The 24,860-nt window shown below is 40.8% G+C and overlaps 3 protein-coding genes across 3 annotated transcripts; all 3 read left to right on the top strand.

Moving 5' to 3' along the window:
* Positions 1–1,253: 1,253 nt before the first annotated feature.
* On the top strand, positions 1,254–11,153 carry LOC310875115 (synaptic vesicle glycoprotein 2A-like; the record flags this gene model as incomplete). Its single annotated transcript, XM_083788210.1, has 12 exons — positions 1,254–1,863; positions 2,742–2,922; positions 3,941–4,092; positions 4,450–4,583; positions 5,834–5,923; positions 6,494–6,601; positions 7,000–7,088; positions 7,268–7,432; positions 7,612–7,745; positions 8,867–9,070; positions 9,192–9,351; positions 10,855–11,153. The coding sequence occupies 12 exons, from the start codon at positions 1,254–1,256 to the stop codon at positions 11,036–11,038; spliced, it is 2,211 nt and encodes a 736-aa protein (XP_083644336.1). The 3' UTR covers positions 11,039–11,153.
* A 5,433-nt stretch (positions 11,154–16,586) lies between these two features.
* Positions 16,587–19,199, top strand: LOC310859779 (cathepsin S-like). Its single transcript, XM_083766512.1, has 8 exons — positions 16,587–16,644; positions 16,937–17,073; positions 17,451–17,573; positions 17,730–17,873; positions 18,088–18,312; positions 18,431–18,596; positions 18,822–18,924; positions 19,092–19,199. Exons 2-8 carry the CDS (start codon positions 16,945–16,947, stop codon positions 19,189–19,191), a joined length of 990 nt encoding a protein of 329 aa, XP_083622638.1. The 5' UTR covers positions 16,587–16,644; positions 16,937–16,944; the 3' UTR covers positions 19,192–19,199.
* A 1,367-nt stretch (positions 19,200–20,566) lies between these two features.
* On the top strand, positions 20,567–21,346 carry LOC310866290 (vacuolar-sorting protein SNF8-like; the record flags this gene model as incomplete). Its single annotated transcript, XM_083775865.1, has 1 exon — positions 20,567–21,346. One exon carries the CDS (start codon positions 20,567–20,569, stop codon positions 21,344–21,346), a length of 780 nt encoding a protein of 259 aa, XP_083631991.1.
* Positions 21,347–24,860: the final 3,514 nt, after the last annotated feature.

A 24,860-nucleotide genomic window follows, 5' to 3' on the forward strand; every position in this document is an offset into this window, starting at 1 on the left:
AAGATTGGCTACTGGTTTAACGGCTCGTTTCATCATCACCATCATAATAATCATCAGTCATCATGCACCACCACATCACCATCATCATTGAACACGTGAATTTTATATCTGACTAGGCCTAGAGCTTCTTAAAAATATAGTTAATTTATTCGACCAGGGCATGGTCAGCGCATTAAAAAAATGAATGGGATGTAGTGACGATATTTTCTTGCACAGCCTGTCAGCCTTGCGAGAAGAAATATTATCCACACATTCTACAGATTTGCGAGCTGCATGTGGGGTTGTGTTGGTCGATATTATCTTCAGGTGTCCAGATTGGCACATTCATCACGACACTCGCCGCTGATGGCAATCAAATGCCACTGACTGCGTTAATATGGCTGTCTGCCAGTAACGATGATGGCCATCTGCCATATGCTTGACCTTGCAAGAGGAAACTCGCAGTGATGGTGTGTCATCTGAAAAAGTAAATAAAATAGCAATGGAAAGAAAACCGTTCTCAAGAGGAGAGGACAGATACTCCCTCGCAGTCTTCCCCCATCCATCATTTTTTCCCTCACTCTAAAGAAGGCACGTGCCACAGCGCTGCGTTGGTTGGCCACACGCCACAGCCTGAGTGGGCTGCCTTTGCCTTGCCTGCCTGCGATTAGAAGGAGGAGGCGGCTAGCTGAACGTTATACACAACAATGAGCAATGAAAATCCTGCTCTGTTGTTTTAATCATATCTCTTTTGCTTGTCATGTCCATTTCTATTTGGGAGAGGTTTTTGTGTATAAAGTATGATGGCTTAAGGGCAGGCTACCTGTTGCATAATCTATAGTCCATGGTATTTGGCTCGGTTGGTCCTTGGTCAACCAACCATCCATGAAAACGGTCTTTCTTTGATGATGCAGTTGGATCATCATATTAGTTGTATCATATTATATTGTAACTAACCAACAAGGATCCCAGAAGGAAATTGCCTCACCTCAGGTAGGCTACATGGGAAGTGCTGTGTGATTTTACATCCCACTTACTCAGTTTTTAATTTCCAGTACCCCTTCAAACAAACAGGCAAAAACAAATCCAAGAAATATTTAATTCTGTGAAATGACAGCTACTATACCGGTATTTACAGTTGTGTGTTTTTATTTCAGCCAAGAAGACAACTTTAGTGGTTTTGTGAAATAATTCTGAAGAGCAAAACGTTTTAGATTAAGGTGGCCTCTTGGACAAATCTGTGAACACCTTCACATCTGCTGCACCTCTTCAACATGGAGGACGGCTACCAAAACCGGACTGCTTTCATAAAAGGTGCCAAAGACATTGCCAAAGAAGTCAAGCGGCAAGCCTCCAAGAAGGTCGGCCGCAGTGTCGACAAAGTGTCTGACGAGTATAGCAAGCGCTCCTACAGCCGCTTTGAGGAAGATGATGACGACTTCCCTGCGCAAGGCAACCAGGATGGAGGAGACCGCTACCGCGGTGACAGCCAAGCTGCCAATGACGACGAGGGCGGCCACAGTGATTCCACAGAGGGCCACGACGAGGACGACGAGATATATGAGGGAGAGTACCAGGGCATCCCCAGGGCAGAGTCGGACAAGGACGGCCTGGGTGGAGGCCCTGGCTCAGTGAGGGACGGAGGGGAGCAATTCAGGGACATGGGGGTCTCGGAGGCTGAGAGGAGGAAGGACCAGGAAGAGTTGGCTCAACAGTATGAGACCATTCTGCAAGAATGTGGTCACGGCAAGTTCCAGTGGACCCTGTACTTTGTGTTGGGGCTGGCTCTCATGGCGGATGGTGTGGAGATCTTTGTGGTTGGTTTTGTCCTGCCCAGTGCTGAGAGAGACATGTGTCTCTCTGAACCAAACAAGAGCATGCTGGGTAAGGGAAACTCAAGGAAGCTTATTGTTATTATGTATATTCTTTGCTAATATTAAGACAGTTACTACTAATGAAACCAATAAAAGCATTGTTTGTTTATATAGTGTTTAACCACATGAAAGCCTAACATTCCTATTCAACTTGTAGAGCTGCTATTTTCAGTGCAGAGATTTGATGTAAAGTCATAAAAAAGTAGCGGACCAAGTATTGAGCCCTGGGGGTTGTTGGTCAACGAAGTAGGATTTAAGTGGTTAAAGTATGGCAGGGGAGCTTGGATAGACAGTAGGATAGTCAGCCAAAGTAAAAGTAACACCAACATAAAGTTCTATGGTCCAGTTATGTGTGTGCAGGTCCGGATTAACACCTCTGAGGGCCCCTGGGCACTGAAGCTCGAAGGGTCCCCCCTTCACATGCGCACGTAAATCTTTGTGCACACGCGTGTATATGCCGTATATTGGCCTATTCCCGCCCCAGAGTGACAGCCAGGCAGTAACAAACACATTTTTTGTCGAGCCACCTGACTATGGATGGATGGCGGTCGTACGTCGTTATTACACCAGAATCACCTCTACACCTGACCTCACACAGCCCATTGGGCCCACCCACCTTGAACAACAGCCAATCTAGCGCATTGTTGCTGCTTTTCACGCAATTGCACTTTTCAGCTTCCTTCTCACCAACAATAAAAGACTAATCTTTTTAGACACCATTTATTTCATTTGGAAATGCCCTTAGGCCCCTCACAGAAAATGTCCTTGCTAATCCGAATGCCCAAATTGCCCATAAGGTAGATCCGGCCCTGCGTGTGTGTAGGTGGTGGTGGCAGCACAGTATTGAACATTTCACCTAACATAACCTATTTGTTGTTGTCCTTGCAGGTCTAATTGTATATTTTGGGATGATGGTCGGGGCATTCCTGTGGGGGGCCCTGGCAGACCGGATAGGTCGTCGGCAGTCTCTTCTCATCTCTCTCTCCATCAACAGTGTATTCTCCTTCTTCTCGTCTTTTGTTCAGGGCTATAGCACTTTTCTCTTCTGTCGTCTCCTCTCTGGTGTCGGGTGAGTTCACGGAAATGAAGGAATCAAACTTTCATAAAGCACTGCATTGTTTTGTACCCACAAGCTTAATAACTTTCATTTCAATTCTCCTAACTGCCAAGAAAGCTAATAAGTGCTCATCCTGAGTTATTGTATAAGGAAGAGCAATTACACATCTAATGGTAAATGTCATACTGTTCCCATTAGTAATGAATGAAGAATTCTACTGTTTTGCGGAATGAAAAACAGTGCTATATAATCCATAGATTATGTAGTACCGTTTTGCCTTCTGCTCTGGATCCCAACTGGCATACTTGGGGCCTGAAGTCATGTGGCTTTGTGGTTATATCAGACACATTCCCACAGAGTTTCTATCCTCATGTTCATTGCTAGCCATGATTACACAGTAACTAGAGTATACAGAAAACGAGAATAGTGTTAATATTCTTGTGACAAAGACCAAATATCTGGCCCAGCAAATTAATCAACAAGTGTAGTAAATTAAGTGTTAGGGTTTCTGTACTTCAGCCAAGCCAGCTTAGGCTAGCTGCCACTAGCTGTGGTTAATGCTAGTCAGTAGTCACCATGCCAAACAGAACATTTCTGTTAGTCAGTCATGAAGGAAAAAGTGATTTGTATTCTCAGTTCTCACTTGAGTTGCTAACAATTTTAACAGAGCTAAGGTTTTGACATAGATATGTCATAGATAACTGACATCATAGACTACTCGCATGTCCACATACAGTATAAGCCATCGTGTTATTAGACCACAATATTTGTATTTTTATTTTTTAGTACTTCCTCTCTTGTAAACCTTTGTACTTGGTACCAGGTGACGGAGGGTAGAGATGCAGTGTGAGAAGGGGAAGGAGGAAGAGAATGAGTATTTCACCCACACAATAATCTGGCCAATGCTGCGTACCAAAACCTGAACACAATGAAATCATCAACATCACAAGTTGTGTTTGTGTTTTGTACAGGAAGTGCAGGATCTTTTGATCAGTATGTGTAGTGCTCATTTAGTTTCTCATCTTTGCAGGATTGGTGGCTCCATTCCCATTGTGTTTTCCTACTATTCTGAATTTCTTGCCCAAGAGAAGCGCGGAGAGCACCTCAGCTGGCTGTGCATGTTCTGGATGATTGGCGGCATATATGCATCTGCGATGGCCTGGGCTATAATCCCTCACTATGGTAAATAAAACAACATAATACCTAATCTAATGTAATATTATATAACATCCCTTTGGCAGATATTGTAACAACATATAACCTTAATTGAAAGTATTAAGCAAAAGCAACATGCAATACATTTAGAAAGTAACTTCCCCAACAAAACTAGTCTAATGTTGACAGCCGATCGAAGATCTCCGCCTACCGATCCGTCTGATGACAAACATCTAACTTGCGAGTCAACTACACCTCTGACCACGGCCGTGTTCATGTTCCAGCTTGAGTCGGAGTGGTATTTACACAGGAAATTAGTTGAGATGGTCATAGAAAAGCGTGAGGCATGTGCTCATCCCTCCCTCCCTCCTCCTTCCCTCACAGGATGGAGTTTCCAAATGGGATCTGCCTACCAGTTCCACAGCTGGCGTGTGTTTGTGCTAGTGGCCGCGTTTCCCTCTGTTGCTGCCATCGCTGCTCTCACTGCCATGCCAGAAAGCCCACGCTTCTATTTGGAGGTAAATATGATATCTTACAAGAGTTGAGACGAAAAACCATTTAAGTCCATAATAATTATCCATAATGTATAAAATCTGGATAAAGGGTCAGTACTGATGGGACTTTTTGAGGAGGGGTCAGGATAAATTATGGACTTCTTAAATGGTTCTTCGTCTCAACTCTTCATTACAATTTCAATCTAGACATTTAGCAAACTCTCTTATCCAGAGCGACTTACAATAAGCAATGTAATATACGGTATATTTATATATCAAATGCAGAGAGACAGTGTGGCCTTCCATGTGGTGTGAAAGCAACGGGATTCACTTTTCTTTTAATATCATCATGTAGGCATTGATGACATCCCATGTGGGGTTTTCAAGCTGCAATCAATAAATATATCGCCGCTGTCGGGTGGAAACCTTATGCCCCAAACTGATACATTTCCGGCAAATGGAATAGTGTTACATCCAATGTAGTTACTATTACTATGTGCCATAAATAAGCTCTTGATAATACATAGTACATACTACCCACGTGGGGGACCAAACATGCCACTCTTCCAAGACAGAATCCCTGCGTGACCAGGGAAGATATTGTACTTATGAACCAACGCCAGGGTCAAAATGCCTCAATGGAAGAGTTGGAAAACCTACAACCACTGCAGATGTACAGTAAGAGTCATATTGTGCATACTCTATAACAGCGGTTCCCAAACTGTTTTGGCCATGCACCCCCTGTTACCTCCTGACATAGCTGACGCACCCTACCACAATATAAATTGCATATATAATTGCTATATACTGTAAGGACATACATTTCCTATTTATCCACATATATGAACCTGAATATGGCTTATATATGCAGCATAGGATATACTGTATTCTGCATATATTTGCCATATATTGGCATAATATGTTAATATATTTAAAACAAAACCATAGCACCAACATTAGCTTTTTCATGTAGCGCATACCCTACCTAGAAGGTGCTCACGCACCACAAGGGGTGCACACACCACAGTTTGGGAACCACTGCTCTACAATAAAGATTGGTTAAAATAACGTTTTATTAATTCAAATAAGTTCCGGATTGCAGCTTTAAACAAATTATAATACCCATGACATAATTTGAAACATATTTGTACGGTTTGGTTGTTTGAAGTGTTGTTTATCCGCTCAAATCAGCAAAAATGAACACATTGAAGTGTTTAAAAATGATGAGCTCTGCTTCAGATAACACATGATTGAATGCTGTCATTTTACAACAGAATGGTAAACACGATGAAGGCTGGATGGTTCTAAAGCAAGTGCACGATACCAACATGAGAGCAAAGGGACACTCAGAGAAGGTGTTTTCTGTAAGTAACATCAGTGTTTCTTACAAGTTTATCTGTGCTCACTACTCTACTGGTTTATGCATTTTTGGGTTCAGGTGGATAGAGGCCTCTTGGTCTTGATATGATTATGGATGTCACAATGGCAAAGCACCAAAATGACCCTAGAGCACTAACGTTGGGTGATTTTCACCCACACAATTATGGTTATTGCTGATGTCTGAGGCGGGTGGGTCCTTGGGTACCTTCAGGCTGCTCAGTGACATCATCAAAGGTAGTTTTGTTTCCCTGCCCCCATCCCTGTTTATGTCTACAGGCAGGTTTGAATGTAGGATTGGGGGATTATCCCCCGACGTTAGCGATAATAATAATACACTTTATTTGTATAGTACCTACTACTAGATAGAGAGTAAAACAATTGGGTGAGAGTCTCCCCCTCACATGTCCCAGGAATGGATGCACCAAAGAAGAAGTTCCCAGCTCCATTATGTTTTTGCTTAAATACTTAGTTGTTAAAATTCATTTGATTAAGAGATGTGGAAAATCATACTTGCCCTAGGGCCTAGGCTAAAAGCAATGTCTGGTCCATTAAAGGTCACTACGATCAAGACTGTGAAACAGATGGATGAGTTGGTTGACACTGGCACAGACACACCGGTCTGGCAGCGCTACAAGTTGAAGATTATGAGCCTAACCACACAGGTGAGAGGAAAAGGTCTTTCACCATCGGCTAGATCATAGTCAGATATTATCAGTTAGCAATCAGAACACTAGTTTTGTTTGTGCTAAAACGTTACTTTCCGTACATTTCTACAAACCACTGATACGTGATATGCATAACGACAGGGACAGAGTAGTAAATAATTTGTTTTCAGTTTAATGTACTTTGAATAAAATAAATCGAGGATTGATCATGGACCGCACCTATAGACACAAAAGATAGTAGACACTCAATGTTAAAATACATCCAGTGTCGCAGTTTTTTTCTTTTTGAAATATACAATCATATAACATTTTCTTTGGCAACCAGATTCAACAAGACGTATCAACATCAGCCTTCACAAAATCAATTTTACTCACTGTTTGTTGACATGTTATAGGTGCGGAGCAACTTCCTTGCATGCTTTAATCCAGAATATAAGAGAACGACTTTCATGCTGATGGCTGTCTGGTTTACCATGTCTTTCAGGTAAGCCAAACCATGTTCTTAAATATTAGGTAATTTGATACCCTTGAAAATGACATTCCTCAATGGTTTCTTGAGGTGACATAAAGGTTAATGATGATGATGATGATGTTGTTGTTTTGCTAAATGCTACTATCACTTAGCTATGTTGTGATTTACAATCAACTTCACCATACTTGCAGCTATTATGGTCTGACAGTGTGGTTCCCGGATATGATCAAGTACATTCAGAAGCAGGAATATGAATCACGCACAAAGGTCTTCTCCAAAGAACGAGTGGAGCATATCACTTTTAACTTCACCTTAGAAAACCAAGTGCATCGTGAAGGACACTACTTCAATGATAAGTAAGTGTACTTTGTTCCAGAGATGTTGAGGTCAGAATTAAAATCAGGTTCAGATCCAGACTGCTTACCCAAGTTAACCTTATTCATATACAGTAGATTCATGCCATGACATACATACAGTACATAGACTTAGTAGAGATAGATTATTTACAGTTGTGAATATTTACATTTTCCCTAAGGTTCCTCAATCTCAAGATGAAATCCATGGTGTTTGAGGATTCCATTTTCGAGGAGTGCTACTTCGAGGACATTACCTCTACCAACACCTTCTTCAGAAACTGCACATTTATTGCAAGTCTGTTTTACAACACAGGTAAACAAAGGTCTACAACACTCTAATTTATCAGAATGAGAATCACAATCAAGTTTATTTGCATGTTAGCTCACCTGTATATAAACTTGACATGACAATTTTAGGCCTGAGGACTGGGCCTAAAATGTATGATAATCAGTAGGGCCGGGCCTCGGGCAGTCCGCCACCGGGGCTCAGTGCTAGAGTGGCCAGATGGTAACCATAAGGTTGTCAGTTCGAACCCGGACTCCCCCAGAGTTGGTGTCGAAGTGTCCTTGAGCATGACACTGAACCCCTAATTGCTCTTAATGTGCTGGTTGGTGCCTTGCATGGTTTCCGCCGCCATCAGTGTATGAACGTGTGTGTGAATGGGTGAATGTAATGCACAATCTATGTAAAGTGCCTTGGATAAAGGCCATAAGCACATCTGTTCAAAGTACTATATATAGAGCTAACACTCTTACATGTACATGTTTTTTGGATTCTCTCCCCCTCTGTATTCATTATGACATCATCATCCAAATGATCAGTTCTCAAAATATACACAGTTCTCACAAGGGTTTGTCTCTCTGCATGACTGTATGTCGGAAACACTACTATACATCTACACAGTATCTATACTTGTTTTATACTGTAGTACAGGGGTTCTCAACCCGTGGGTCGTGACCCCTCGAGGGGTCAAAGCATTTCCGGGGGTCCCCAGCCAAAAACGTTGAGAACCCCTGCTGTAGTAGGATACCTATTGCCATGATGCCATTGGAAATTGTAATAATAATACTATGCTTAATTCTGTGATATGGAAGAAACAGTTGAGCAAATACAGTGGTGATAATTCAGCAGTTTGTGTTAACCACAAATGAGCATCATATGCAAATGTGATTCAATTATCACATTTTGTGTCTATAACAGAATTTTAATTAAAGCCAGCTGATCCAAATGAAGTATGGTTTGATAGTACAAATAGGCCATTTAATAATTTAAGCTAAACATTTTACTCAAAGGCACACATTAAACGTGTGGCATATTTATTCATTTATTTCTATCTCTAGATTCAATTGCATTTCCTAATTTCCTTCTGCTGAGGATTCAGTGCAGCATAACAATTAGCACATATCCTCCATCTCTCTCTCTCCTCTGTTTAGATTTGTTCAAATACAGGTTTATCGACTGTAAGCTGGCGAACAGCACCTTCCTCCACAACAAAGAGGGCTGCATGCTGGACTTCAGCGATGACAACAATGCCTACATGATATACTTTGTCAGCTTCCTCGGCACGTTGGCCGTGTTGCCAGGCAACATTGTGTCGGCTTTGCTGATGGATAAAATTGGCCGGTTGCGGATGTTGGGTATGTCACGGATTTTAAACTCTATTAAATTCAAGCAATTGCTGTAGGACATCCGTTTGGGTCTTGAATTATTGCCCTGTTTTTTTAATAGTCATTATTTTGCCTTGTCCTCTTACCACAGCGGGCTCCAGTGTCATATCTTGTGTCAGCTGCTTCTTCCTGATGTTTGGCAGTAATGAGTCAGGAATGATCGCCCTCTTGTGTCTGTTTGGTGGTATCAGCATTGCCTCATGGAATGCCCTAGACGTGCTTACCGTGGAGCTGTACCCCTCAGATAAAAGGTAACAGGTGGCCACCCTCAGATGAATGTGTGTTTTTGTGTGCACCATAACACTTGAGTACCCTACTGTAAGTCATAAAAAAAGGGAAAATGATGAGCATGTACTTATTTTATTTCAATTTAGAGCGGTGATATATTTTGGCTCTATGCCTTCATCAGCGTAATGAGCAATACAAGACAGCTGTGTCAATAATAAGGGGACCTGGGTGAACAGTTAATGTGGTCCGGGTAGACCTGGGTGAACACTTAAAGCGTTCCAGGTCACAATCTGGTATGTATTCTAGCCCTGAATAAACCAAGAATACAAAAAACAGTACTCCTTTCCCTTTTACCCTGCTAAAGGGCTTTTCAGACGGAGAGTGACACAACACATGTGCTCTCGCTTGGATCTGCGTGATCGGACTGCAGTCCTTGCGTCAATAGACGCGTTTTAATGCGTCACGTAGAAGTTCTCAAAATGCATGAGTGATAGGTGGAAAAGCGTTTTGGTCATACGATCATAACAGTGCTAAATTAATATGGACCCATTGACCCATTTCACCTAAAATACAACCTATAGATTGTACAGTAAATCACGGGAGGCACTGTATATTATTTTGCTGTGTATCCACATTCGAACAAAAAATATTACAACTAAAAGAACACACCTGCATTTGAAATAATGATGCATCAGATAGTCTCACATCTCTCTGTTTACAATACAACTCAATATTAATTCTACTCATCTTCACCAAGGTTGCCAACAACTACGGCGGGCACAACAGCCAAAGAGATTCTGAATCATAGCGTGAAAATATATGGCACATTTAAAATAGACTCTCTCTTCCCACAGAATACTACAGAATGACGGAGAGCGCACAAAAAAAATAATTCATCCACTGCTTTACACCTGTAAAACTGATGTGACAAATAAAACTGATTCATATTCTAGACCAAATATCAACGTTTTACCACATAGCTTTCACTGATTTATAAAAGGTCTTTATATTCAATTGCTCATAATATGAGCAAATTGAGCATTTTTTTGGTTATATAATTAATTAATTACTTAATAATGTATACTTTTATTAATTCTTTGCATGGTACCAAAATTGTACCTGCTTCACGATGTCATAGATGAAGGGTTCTCAACCTAAATTATTTTGGGGGGTCGCCAGGTTATATTCTGAGGAAAGAAATAAAAAAATAAATGAATGGCTGGAAAATGGAAATTAAGAGTTTACATAGGCCTATGTACATGCATAAACTTTCCTTAATGATTATATCTGGTTTCAGTATTTATTTATGATGTATTTTCTCTATTATTAAGGATATTGTAGCCGTCAATTTGTATTGGGGGGCGGGGGGGGCGTCGCAAGATATGACCAAAGCATTTCCGGGGTCCCCAGCCAAAATGTTTGAGAACCCCAACTAGATAAGTCAATGTTCCTCTGAAGATCATCTTAGTAGTATATGGGAATTGCTCTTGATGTACTATATTTCCCCCTATTGTCTTTTCATCCAGGTGCACAGCATTTGGCTTCCTTAACGCTCTGTGCAAGCTGGCTGCTGTCCTAGGCATAAGTATTTTCCAATCCTTTGTTGGCATCACCAAGGCTGTGCCCATCTTGTTTGCTGCCGGTGCCCTTGCTGCAGGTAGTTTCCTTGCAACGAAGTTGCCTGAAACACAAGGTCAAGTGTTACAGTAAAAGTGAATAACCTCCTGAGGGCAGTAGGGTACCTACCGCTGGACACAGCTAGAGAGAACATCCCCAAGTTCCAGCACTGCCCGGCAAACCCCAAAAGAACAGACAGCCTTCTCCATTGTAAGCCCTGAATCCTATGAAATGGATTGTGTCATTCTTATACTGATACCACTCATGGTGTTTAATTGGAGAAGATACAGAGATAGAAAGAAGTATTCACATTATGACAACAACAGATTTGACCGTTCTAGTGCAACTTTGTGGTATCCAGAATGTTGGCACTCATAACGTAACGTTTGATGTCTCACAAAAGTGTCATGTACATTTCCTGGCCCCAAGAAAAACTGTGATGGCAAATTGTACTACTACGGTTTGCAGTTAAGACAGAATGTACATTTCTGGCATTGTTGGAAATAATGGTGTGAAATACATTGTTTTATAAATTTTTTGATCATCTGTGCATTGGCTCATATGATTTACATAAATACAGTAAATTAAAAGATTTGGTAAAATAATATATAATATAATATAATGTAAGGTAACACTTTTGAGTCGCCATTGTACCGGATTTCAAAAGATACAATTTCAAGTTACCATGAATTAGCAATAGTACAAGATAGAAAGCAGATTAGCAGATAGCAGCTAATAGAACTATGAGATGCACCTGTTTTTTTAATCTATCTTTCTATCTCTCCAAGATGAAAACAAATACCAAAATAATAACAAAAACTACTACTACTCTACTGTCTAATAGAGCCAGGCCTACTGTAGAAATACCTAAAGGAACTAATGTTTACACAGTACAATTACCATAAGACATTCCAGCACACTCACCTCAGCCTACGACTGGATCCATTCATAAAGAGAAAATATAATTTTTAAGATTCAGATTTTCTTGTCCTGCATGCATCCAGTCTACCTACCTTAGCCTCAACACACAGATAGAACACTTATATAGATGCATTTCAGAGGATTCCTTGTTGTAAATGGGTATATTTTGATGCAGGTTTTAGAGTGTTCAGTGTTCTAAATGTAGCCTAAATATAATGTCCTTCTTTTTATTCCCTCCTGAACCACTAAAGCATTGAAAGCTACAGTAGTCCTACAAGGTTTATGCCATTGTTAACAGTGGGTAACAAGGGCATTTCTCCAGAATGGGATTTTTGGACATGTGATGAATGTGTCACCGCCATAACATGATGTTTGCTTGCATTATGGTAATGTAAGTGTATGTGGGTGTGCACGTCTTTTAGCTCATCTTTACATAAAAGTTATTTGAGTTGTTGTTTATCCCTTTCACTTCATGAGAGTTGGCGGCGGGGCATTTATGGGTGGAGGTCAACCATTGAACAGACAATTATTTTTTTAAACATAACATTTTAAGTATTTGGCTATTTAATGTCTAAAATATAATGGAAAAGCTTCCACATTGGCGCTGGTGGTTGTATTCCATTCATGTGGTATTACAAAGCTTTACCACAGTGCCATTTTGTGTTCAGGATCAATCTCCACGCTGCCTGTCACTAGTGTAAAATCCCAATCCACTTGTGTGGCTTTGCATGCACGTTCAAGTCAAAATTATTCACATACGAAAAAAACATAGATTTTTCTTTTGAAGACTGTTAAGACTGACATATGAAGTATTCTATCTATATGTATTATATTAAGCCATAATGGTAACTCCTCAGATTAAGCACAAATAAAGATTGAAACTAGCATTTGCCCTTAAGGCAATTAAGACTGCCACCAAAGCTTACGCCTTAAGGTGAAAATAGTCTACAGACTGATAACACATCATGACGTGTTGTGAGCTTGTAGATCGGCTATTTTCGGCACATGACAAATGCAACTAAATATAAATTAAGCTTTAGGTGCAATAGAACATTGCAGCACAATGACAGGGCACAAAAGGAGAAAATACAGCTTATAAGATAATACCATAAAAGATCTAGGGAAATGGCACATTTTAAATGGTATTATTTGAAATGATTAGATGACATGAATATCTGTTGGACAGATACGAAAACAAATTTGAAGGTCGGCAGACTCTGCACACAAACAAGAAAACCGGAGTTAGTATATTAACTATACTGTATACATATCACTACATCAATTTAATTTCTCCAAAGGTGCACAGTAAAATCCTCAATGTTAATGTCAATCTGAGGGGATAAAAATGGACCAAGATGAATCCATGTCCATTCGGGGTCATTTTCACACTCACAGTTAAATTATCACTGAGGACTTTACTGTGTGTGTGTGGATGTCACAGATGTTAAGTGACAATCAGTTAGTGAGTAAATGGGTGGTGCGTTGTGCGACCAAGTTGTTTAAATGTTATATCAGTGTGTCATGCATGCTTGTGTGTGTGTGTGTGTGTGTGTGTGTGTGTGTGTGTGTGTGTGTGTGTGTGTGTGTGTGGTGTGTGTGTGCGCGCGTGCGTGCGTGCATGTGTGTTGAAGAACACACATGATGTCAGTAATTCATGTAGGTCTAGGTTATTCATGCTAGCAAGCGCTATAACTGCATTTTGGGTTGAACTTTCTCCCATTTTGAGCCTTGTGCTTGCTGGCATGATGGACAACCATGCTGTTGATTTGGGCTATTTCAGAAGCATGCATACTGTAACTAGAGGACTTAGTTGATCTGACCTGTTACATGTGTACGTCTAAACTGTAGGTGTAATTGTGTGCATGTGTGCAGGAGTACAATATGTGTGCGTGGTGGTGGTTATGTGTGAGGGAACGAGACATTTCTGGGACGCATTGTTTAGATCTAAGCTCTCTATTGCTGTTTCTATAGGAATGTCTTGATTGTGTGTTTTTTTCTTTTCTTCACATTTTAGGTCTAAATTAATTTATATCTGAGGGATTGTTTGAACATTGTATTCATGTGTGGCTGTGTGCTGTAGAGGCCGATGTTGTAGCCTACTAACATCACGATGTAGTACCAAAAGTGCGTGTCACATATTTTTCTACTTTTTCCGTTGTGGTGTTTGTAATGAATGCAGCTCATTTTGGTGATCACAGGACATATTTATGACATGTAAAAAAACCAACATTTCCAATATTCAGTGTTGATGTCAATTCCCTGTCCCTCTGATATCAGACTTACCTTCCTTTTACCATACTGTAAAGTTAACTATAGGCTATCTAAGATATTTAAAAATGTTTAAAATTGTTCTAACACAAGTGGATGGCAGAGTCCACATCACAACTATAATGACGATTGATGCCAGTGGTGAACAAGTAGTTATAGTTGAGAGTCCATTTGGATCTATTTGGGTCCATTTGTTCACTCTCAGTGTTAAATTAAGGATTTTACTGTGTGTTCTTTCTGTAGAGGCAAAAACAACAACAACTATCAGGCCTTCTGCAGCTCCTAATAGGTCCCTGTGATTGTTAATGCAGTACCGTGTTGACATGCACCCTGTTCCACTGTTGGATAACATGGACATTCTTTATCCTAGAGTGGCAACTTGCACTCATAATTCCTCTGTATGCAACCAGTCATTAAGCATGTTTGTCTTGTATTGTCTGATCAGTTTGGGTGACCTGTATGCCAGGTGTGTTTTCTGTCTGACTGCAGCAAGAACTACTAGTCTTATCTAATTGTTGTAGTATGATGATGACGCATAGAAATGTTGCTTGCAGTGGTTGTTCTTGATCAGTGGGTAACTCTGGTGCAACTTATTTTTTGAACTGGTGACTGTTCTGCTTGTGTACATTGAACCAGGTACACAGTGAAAGCGTCTGTATGGAACTAAATGGACTTGAAAGGGTCCATTTGGTTTTGGTGTAGTGTAGTTACAAATGGATAAATTAACAATGAGTTTACTGTGTACTTTATTTATTTTTTATTTTTTGTAATTTATTTTTTAAACTTTTTATATAATGCCTGATTTTCTGAGGGATACTGTAAAAGTGTACAATAGATCTCACAGCGACAGAAAGGCAAAGCCAGAGAAAGCCGTTCCACAGAGGTGAAGGGAAACGTGCAAAGAAACATGCATATATATCTTAATTTACAAATGTAGGCCTACCCATATGAATCCGTCTAACAGGGAACGGGGTCAATGTCAGCAATAAAGCTCATCTATGGTTCTCAAGCAGTTCTGAGACAAATCATTTGGACTCTAAAAATGATAAAAGGAAAACAACCACGGCATATTGAGTAACCAAAATAGCACTCTGTCAATTGAAACTCCACTTTTATATTTTAATGTTGCTATGTGCAGGATTTTTATTATTTTACACATGCACGCACACACACACACACACACACACACACACACACACACACACACACACTAATGAGCAACTGGACCATAGCTCTTTATGTTGGTGTTAATTTTACTTTGGCTCTATCCTGTATATTAAATGAGAAAATTCAACTCTAAATGTGACTTTCGATTTGAAATAAATGTAGGCTACTGTGTGTGTGTGTGTAGAAGCTGTAGATGTTTGTATCTGGATGTATCAGATTTGTGGAACTTAAACATCAAGGAAAACAAGTAAAAAAACATATCAATATGACACAAAACTATTGTATGTTGTCTTTGTGTTTTGTAAATGAACAAAAAAAGGTTGGGTAATTTATTTATTATATTCTGGATATTCAGAATATTTTAGTGATGCTGACAAGGTGCTGTATTTATTTTATGTGAGAGTTGTTGAATATGCTGGGTTTTGCACCTGTGTGCCCTTTATATATCCAGTTATATGAAGAAAATGTTACGGAAATAAAACCCTGAAGAAAGAGAGCATGGTGTCATGTGATTCTTGTGTCCAATTGGTGTTCCAGTGGGTTCCAGACAGGGGATGGCAATGGTGTATATGCCACCCCCTTGCTATCACATTTGACCAAAGAAATGCAGGTTTTATTCTTATTCCATCCATAATCAGATTTTAGAGCAACACTTACAGACACTTGTTTTCTGTAACATTCTGCTTTCTGAAACGATATTCATTCATCACTATCACTTTTAAACTAGACTCTTTCATTTTGGTCATTAGGCCTACATGTGGGGGACAGTTGCCACTCTCTAGGCTTTATCATTTATGAAATGATCTGTGTATGTCACACTTTACATAATGAATGTAGATCCAATTAGAGTAGACTACCTAGCTACTACTACTACTAAAATGTCAAATATTGATAAATGTGTGGCATGAAAAAGTGATAATTTTGCCTTTTTTAATAGTGGATAACAGCACTTTCAAATGAATCGAGCAGAAAATAAATGTAGCCTACTATCTTCTGAGGTGCTAATCATGCTATAAGATGTTATGATGAAAATATTTAAATAGTTTCTGAATATCCTGATAGTGGCTGTAATGCCCAAAAGAGTTGCATACATTCCAATAACTACAGTCTATTATGTTAACAAGAAAAACACAAACGTGCTCATTTTGAGCTACACCGCAGTATGTCGAAGTACAAATCTGGTTTAGGCATGATTAGGTCAGATCACATACAGGTGCGCACTGCAGTTCACACCTGTTAAAAGTCTCTCTAATACGTCTGTTGTTCATCGTGTAGTTGTGCAACTGTTTGTCCGCTTGTTTGAAGCCATTTCTAAGCAAACACAGTGCGAGCCCTGAACAAAGGTAATACAATAGTGTTTAGTTAAATTGTGTTTGTCTGAACATGTTTATGGTCTTCTCTCTCAACATAGCCATGGTTCATATGACAACAAATTATGATGTGGTGCTTTGACTTTGATGTGTTTTCCCTAGTTAGTTGTGATTTGTTCTAGCTGTCTGTGTAGCCTACCACCGGGCACTAGCTCAGGGTAGGTGCACTAAAGCCATGTTGGTGTTTTTGAGCAACTTGGTTACAAGTTAAAAAAAAAAGAAAATGTGTGTGTGTGTATTGTTTTACTTTCTTTTTTCCTTTCAGAGTCAAATATGACTGGGAGCCTGCTTCTCGCCCTCATGTGTGGATTTGCAGTGGCCTTTGCGTTCGACCACAATAAAGCACTTGATCAACACTGGGAACTTTGGAAGAAGACCCATAATAAAGTGTATTCTTATCAGGTTGGCCTATCTATTTCTAGACTAGTTGATCTCAAACTTTCTTTTGATGTCCAGGACCCCAAATTGACACACATTGGCAGCTGGCCTGCATGTGTCCTCACTTGACATTGAAAAGATTTTTGACAAGGACCCATTTATGTAAGGCCTCTATATTCTTCCCCAAATGTTTTATACTAATGGCACATGTAGGCTACTTTGTTTACCGTAATTGCATTTTGACAACTGCTGTCCTATACAATTCTACCTCTGTAATGTCTGTTGCATTATTAATGGCAATATGGTATTACTGTTTCAAAGAAACATGGCGGTAATGGTCATGCCAAGTTTACGTTTCTACAGTATTTGTCTTTTGCTGAATCAATATGCACTCCTTCCAGCTTGAGGAGCTTGGTCGCAGACATATCTGGGAAGATAATTTGGAAATGATTAATGTCCACAACCTAGAAGCCTCCTTGGGCATACACACCTTTGAGCTGGCAATGAACCACCTTGGTGACTTGGTGAGTATTACTTAGCAAACAGTGGAATATTTGAATTCAGAAATGTGGTCTTAATGGCTACACATTGATTAGATGGGGCCACTTTGAACATTAATGGTAGGCAAATGACACGGGGCATAATCGATCCTTAATAGACTGGTTTATTTTTACTGGCAGACCACAGATGAGCTCGCTATGCTCACTGGAACCCGTGTGCCAGCTGACTTGGAGAGATGGCCGTCTCCTGTCAAGGTCAATGGTTCTGTTCCTCCCATGCTCGACTGGAGAGAGCAAGGCTTTGTCACAGAGGTCAAAATGCAGGTAGGAGATCTGGGTGTACTTTTCACTGCAAATGTACAGTATTAACGTTTACCTGTAGATTCTGTAAAATCGTAAGTGCCAATGTATGTCTCCTGAGAGAACTGGAACTGTAAAGCCTGGGATTTTGGAGTTGATTATTGTTTGCAGTGTTTACAAATTTATTTTTAGATGCAATATTTGGACTTAAACTTGTTTGTTGCTGTGACCGTTGCAGGGATCTTGTGGCTCTTGTTGGGCCTTTAGTGCAGTTGGGGCTCTGGAAGGTCAGTTTAAGAAGAACACAGGCACCCTGATGTCACTCAGCCCTCAGAACTTGGTAGACTGCTCTACAAGATTTGGCAACCATGGGTGCCACGGTGGCTTTATGACCAATGCCTTTGAGTACGTCTTGAAAAATGATGGCATTGAATCTGATGCAGCCTATCCATACACAGGAGAGGTGAGTTTGAGTTGCGCATGGAAGTGATTGACACCGTAGCAGGTCACTGACGGGCAGAAAATTTGTGCATGTGACTAAGGTTGTTTGAACTTACAATTTCTATTCCATCTCTTGGTAGAACGGTCGCTGCAAGTATGAACCTGAATATCGAGTTGCTAACTGCTCTGGATATGCATTCTTACCGGAGGGCGATGAAAATATACTGAAAGCAGGCCTGGCAGCCATTGGTCCCATCTCGGTTGCAATCGACGCTTCCCGGCCTAAATTTGTCTTCTACCGCCATGGTGAGCTACATCACATTTTAATTAAACGGAGCAGCAGAGTGTGAGGCTTAACTTGGAACACTTTTCACCACTAGACTTAATTGTCAGCAACAATATTTGCTTTGCATGTCTACGAGATTTATAGATGGTACAATAAATTGATTTACTTTGTAGTAGCTGCATGTGTGCTCGGAAACTTTCTGTTAATATGGTACTGTTACATTTGAACTTTATTGCATTCAACAGGTGTGTATAGAGATCACACATGTACCCACAGAGTTAATCATGGAGTGCTAGCAGTGGGGTATGGCACTGAAGAGGGACAAGACTACTGGCTCATCAAGAACAGGTCAGTTTTGGTGGTTGGAGTGACCATGTCCACTCCCAATGTTAACCAAAATGTTAATGGACCTCTTTATATATACTGTATTAACATTTCCCATTTTGACCAAGACTGAACATTAATCTGACTGCTTCATTATTTGTTTTAATGTGCTTGTCTTTCTTTTTCTTTAGTTGGGGTACATTCTATGGAAATGGCGGCTACATCAAAATGGCAAGGAATGCAGGGAACCAGTGTGGCATTGCCCTCTACCCTTGTTACCCCATTATGTGATCAAATGGGGCCTGGTTTCTGGATGTGCTTGATTCAAGGGGGGGGCGGGGCACGGGGCACGCACTTGTAGAAATTCAAATAAATGGCTTTATCCCAGTGATTGGGGAAAGAATATCGTGTGTAAGGTTTCATTTCTCATCTACAAAACTACGCTTGTGCCTGTGTGCACCTTAAAGATTTTAGTATAAGTCATTAGAATTTGTAATAAGGGAATGGGCCTGTCAAACCAGGTCCCGGACCTGATTTATACTTTGTTTTATGATGTTGTCATGTGCCAAAATGGCATGTCTACAAGTTGAGTCATAGCATCATCATGCTATAATTCAGTGATGGCTAACCAAATGGCGTCACAGGCGCACTCTTTAGCACATTTATTTAAACTGACCAACATTACAGTAAGACAAATTGTAAAGTCTTGCTTACTAAACAGTCCGCTGTCATGTTTTGATTGAATTTGGTGTAACAGGTTCATACAGATGTTTTATCATTAGCCATAACTGTAAAATAAACACTTCCACAGACACTCAGGGCGGCACGGATGCAGACATCAGAGCCAGCAAGGCAAGATCGTCCAACTAAGACCATTTGGCACTCGAAACAAATCTCAGACTCTTCAGCTCAAATGTCAAGCCAGTACTATTGTGCGGATCAGAGGTGGAGGACAACAAAGGCAGCAACGATGACTGTGCAAACATTCGTCAACAGCTGCCTGAGGAGAATCCTGAGTATACTGTTGGCGACACATCAGCAATAATGACCTGGCAGAGGGAGAGTCTACCGCCAGTGGAAGAGGAGTTTAAGAGGTGTGGATGGATAGGCCACACACTCCGGAAGCCCAATACCAGCATCACAAGACAAGCCCTTAGATGGAGGCCAAAGAACACTTGGTGCAGGGACCTTATTAAGACTGACATCAAGCAGTGTGGACTGCTCAGTGTTCTTGTAAATACAAATGTCACAGTGAAAAGTGGATTTCAACATTTGTTAATGTAAAAACTGGGTATGATGAAACTAGTTGTTAGTGCCCACAATATATTCTATTGCTTCAGATCAACATGCACATACGTTGTTACGTTCAATCAACTAATTGCCATAGCAATGTGCATGTTAAAAGGGGTGACACCATAATATATTTGGGCATGGCTAGTGACATCACACCACATCACAAACAATCTTTATAAGGGCTCAGAAAGGACCATCTCAAGTATGCTTATTCTCATCACCTTAGTTTTTTGATTTTACATCTGCAATGTAGGATGACTTTCAAATACGCACCACAGTGTAAGTATTATTGGGGTGTGCCTCTTATTGGATATTTGCCGTCCACTGAGCGGACCTTTCTAATATTGTGTGTGTGACCAGACAACAGTAACGGATGCATCGGAGAGGTGTTGGTGCTGGGGCTATTGCCAAAAAGCAACTAACAGAGGCCAAGTATAAGGAAAGAGGAACTGTTCTTTCCCAGGATCAAATTGTTCAGATGTCTAAACAGCTAGAAACCTTCAAGTCTCACCTGGAGGAATTTGCCAGCAAGCATAAACAAGAGATCCGCAAGAGCTCACAGTTTCGGGTCCAATTTCAGGAAATGTGTGCCACTATTGGGGTCGATCCACTTGCCTCTGGCAAAGGCTTTTGGTCAGAAATGCTTGGTGTTGGAGACTTCTACTATGAGCTGGGTGTGCAGATCATTGAAGTGTGCCTCGCCCTGAAACACAGAACTGGAGGCCTCATTACACTGAATGAACTCCATCACAGAGTTTTGAAGGGTAGGGGGAAATATGCTCAGGACGTCAGCCAAGACGACTTGGTGAGAGCCATAAAGAAACTGAAGGTTTTAGGCAACAGCTTTGAGATGATCCCTGTCGGAGGCTCATACCTGGTGCAGTCTGTCCCAGCAGAGCTCAATATGGATCACACTATAGCTCTACAGCTGGCTGAGAAGAAGGGCTATGTTACAGTGAGTGAGATCACATACAATCTAAAGTGGGAGAGAGAACGGGCTTGTCATGTCCTGGGGCACCTGCTGAAAGAGGGCTTGGCTTGGCTGGATTCTCAAGCTGCCGGAGAACCACAGTACTGGGTGCCTGCTCTCTTCTCTGAACTGACTTCCCATGACATCACACCAGAAGAGACTAAACGGGTGACAGAAGATTAGTTAGTTGGAGGGAGGTTAATGTTCCTGGCAGATGAGCATTTTATATACTTTTTTGGTGTGTCCAGACTTCAGGGCAGTTTTTTTTACCAGATTGTGGTGGTCATCATGGAGCAAGCTGGTCTATATTCAGTATAGCACCACTGACGATCCTGTTGTCCGCGGTCTGTTCGATAATAGCCTAGTTTAATTATTAGATAGGATCATATTACATTAGATCAGGATTCTCAGGATCATATTACATAAAATAGACAAGGTTCTGGACAACCGTGGGGCCGACAGACCCAACACCGAGCAATGCACTCACTGTGGGGGTGTGGAACGCGTGTGTCGAATTTTAAGTCGTTACTCGTGGGGAGAACGGTTCCCGAGGTGTGTGGATTACAACCGTACACACGTACAGACGTATAGAGACATGGTGCATTTATAGATAGATTATAGATAGGGGAGAACGGGGTAAGATGAGCCAGTGGGTAAATTGAACCACCCCCTTTATCTAGAAAACTGTGTTGCCATGTGACCATAAATCTAGTAAGCATTTACATTTACACCTGGCTGTGAAGTTGGGAAGCACATGGGGAAAGTAGAAAACATTATTTTACACAAAAAACTTTTCTTTGTCAGTCAAAGTAAAATTTCGACACATCATGTAAAATGACTGTTATACAAAGAAAAATGTACCTAGGTCTAAAATGTAATATCATACACGTTGATGATTTGCCAATGGATATAGAACCATGTGGATCATTTAGCAAATAAATTGTCTGAAGTAGCTTATTCTAGTCATTGTTTTCTAAAATGGTGGCTATGGGTAAAATGAACCAATGTCCGGGGGTAAATTGAGTCAATGGGAATCACTATTCATATCTTTGCTATATTCAAGTCTTTGCTACTCAAATTATACTGAATGACCTTTAATTTGCATGTACATACTCATTTAAGAGAAGTTTGCAATATGTTATTAACAATATTGCAAATATAATGTTCGGAATAACAAACTTTATTTAATTGTCTTTATATTGTTTAAATAATAAATAAACGAATAAATAAGACTATTTGCAAAAGGGAAAACTGTTATTATATTATAATCGATAAGTGAATACATTATCTGTTCAACTTAAATTAAAATATCATGTGGATCAACTTACCCCTTACCTGGGGCAAATTGAGCCACATGACCACTTTTTTTAAATAAGTCATATTTTCATGGCCCTTTGTCATAGATGCTTACTTATCGTTTCAATTGATAGAAGACATCCTGAAATATGGGGAGATCATTAGATTTTACTGCCATCTCATTTTGCCTTGCTTCCAGGACAACTTAAGCAAAAAGTGGTTCATCTATTACCCCGTTCTCCCCTATCAGTCTTGACTGGCTTCAGAGTGACAGACAGTGTTGGGATCATAGGTTGGGATCATGGCTCCTTTGAGAACCGTCAGGGTCAAAACCCACTCGGAGCCATGGATGAATTCGGACATACTGACTGCAATGAAAGCCAGAGACAACAAATGCTCTGAACTTCTTAAATGCAAGTCCAAGCTAGCCAAATGCAAGCGCTTCGACAGTGATCTCCAAACCAAACTGTGCAATCTAAAAACCCAGTGTAACAAGCTAAGAAACGGTGTAATTGCCATGACCAAATCAGCCAAATGTAACTTTATCAATGATAAAGCCGAGGAAATCAAAAACAATCCTCGGGAGCTCTGGAAGTTACTAAACAACCAACTAGGCTGTGGTCAGAAACTAAAAACCAGGTTTACTAACATAAACATCAAATCGAATAACACCCTCATCACTGACAAGCTTGATGTAGCCAACCACTTGAACATCTTCTTTACAAACATTGCAACAAAGCTGGTTAGCAAACTGCCCTCCCACTCTGGGCGTTTTGGTGTAGAGCACATCAAAGCCTTCTACAAAAACCTTGGTGTTTGTAAAGATGATTTTAAAATGGCAATGGTAACAACCGAGGAGGTACTTAAAAAACTGAGTGCCCTCCAACCCCACAAGGCCACTGGCCATGACAATATTCCCTCCACATTTCTCAGAGACTCAGCCATTTGCATAGCTCCAGTCATCACCCACATAGTTAACCTCTCCATCAAACAGGGACAGGTCCCCCAAGATTTTAAACTGGCCAAAGTAACCCCCTTGTACAAAAAAGGGAGTAAATTAGAACCCGGCAACTGCCGCCCTATTTCTATTCTAAGCTCCATCTCGAAAGTGATGGAAAGATGTCTATGAACAGGTTGAAAAGTATCTTGCCACTAATAAATTGCTGTACGAGTTCCAATCTGGTTTCAGAACATCCCACTCCACTGACGCTCCTCTATTTGAGCGACCACATCAAACACGAGGTGGATGCTGGAAAATACTGCGGCATGGTCATGCTGGTCCTCCAAAAGGCTTTTGACACTGTGAACCACTCCATACTGGTTAACAAGCTTAAAGCTATTGGTTTTGATAGCACATCAACGAGCTGGATGCAATCGTACCTGGAGGGGAGAGAACAGATGGTGGAGGTGAACGGAACACTGTCCCCCCCCCTCCCAGTGAGCTGTGGCGTCCCACAAGGAAGCATACTAGGGCCTTTACTGTTCCTAATATATGTTAACGACATGACTTCAGCTTGTGACTGCAACTTGTTCCTGTTCGCAGATGACTCAGCACTGCTGGTCTCGGACAGAAACAAACTGCAGGTTGAAAAGACCCTCAGCTCTGAACTCGAAGTAGAATCTGCACCTGGCTCGCTGATAACAAACTATCCTTACACCTGGGAAAAACTGAATCCATTCTCTTCGGATCAAATAGTAATCTCAGCAAGGCAGATGGCTTCTTGGTTAGAGTGGGTGACAATATTATCACACGAAAAGATGAAATTACCTACCTACTAGGTTCCATCCTGGAGGCCAATCTTTCCGGTGATAAAATGGCCACCAACGTAATCAAAAAAGTCAATCAAAGAACAAGATTCCTTTACAGGATCTCCTCACTGGTCAACAAAAACACCTTGAAGACCTTAACAGGAGCCCTCGTACAAGGTTTCTTTGACTATGCATCCACCTCTTGGTCCACACCCACAACACCAGAGGGAGTACAACAAACCATGTACAACCCAGATTCGGCACAAACAAGGGACTAAATTATTTTCGCTCCTATGCCACCAAAATGTGGAACGCCCTACCAACAATCATTAAGACATGTGAATCCCTTGACTCCTTCAAAACCGCTCTCAAAGGGCACCTACGGATGGCTGCAATTCGAAACTGGCCTCTGTAGAATCTGAATCCCCCCCCACCCCCCCCCCTTTTCCCCTCACTGTATATGTATCCTTTCCCTTTTTGCTTCCTATATGATGAATTCCTGTTCTGTTCTTTAACTACATAGAAGTGTCTATTTGTATACGTGTCTCTAAATGTTTTGATGAATTGAACAATGTGGACCCTGTTGTAAACAAGTGTAATGCTTAATTGGGTCGTCCACTCACAGTTAACAGTCTTTGTATTGAGTTTGTTC

The sequence above is a fragment of the Protomyctophum parallelum genome, assembly GCF_964188405.1.
Source record: "Protomyctophum parallelum genome assembly, chromosome: 1".
NCBI classification, from domain to species: Eukaryota; Metazoa; Chordata; class Actinopteri; order Myctophiformes; family Myctophidae; genus Protomyctophum; species Protomyctophum parallelum.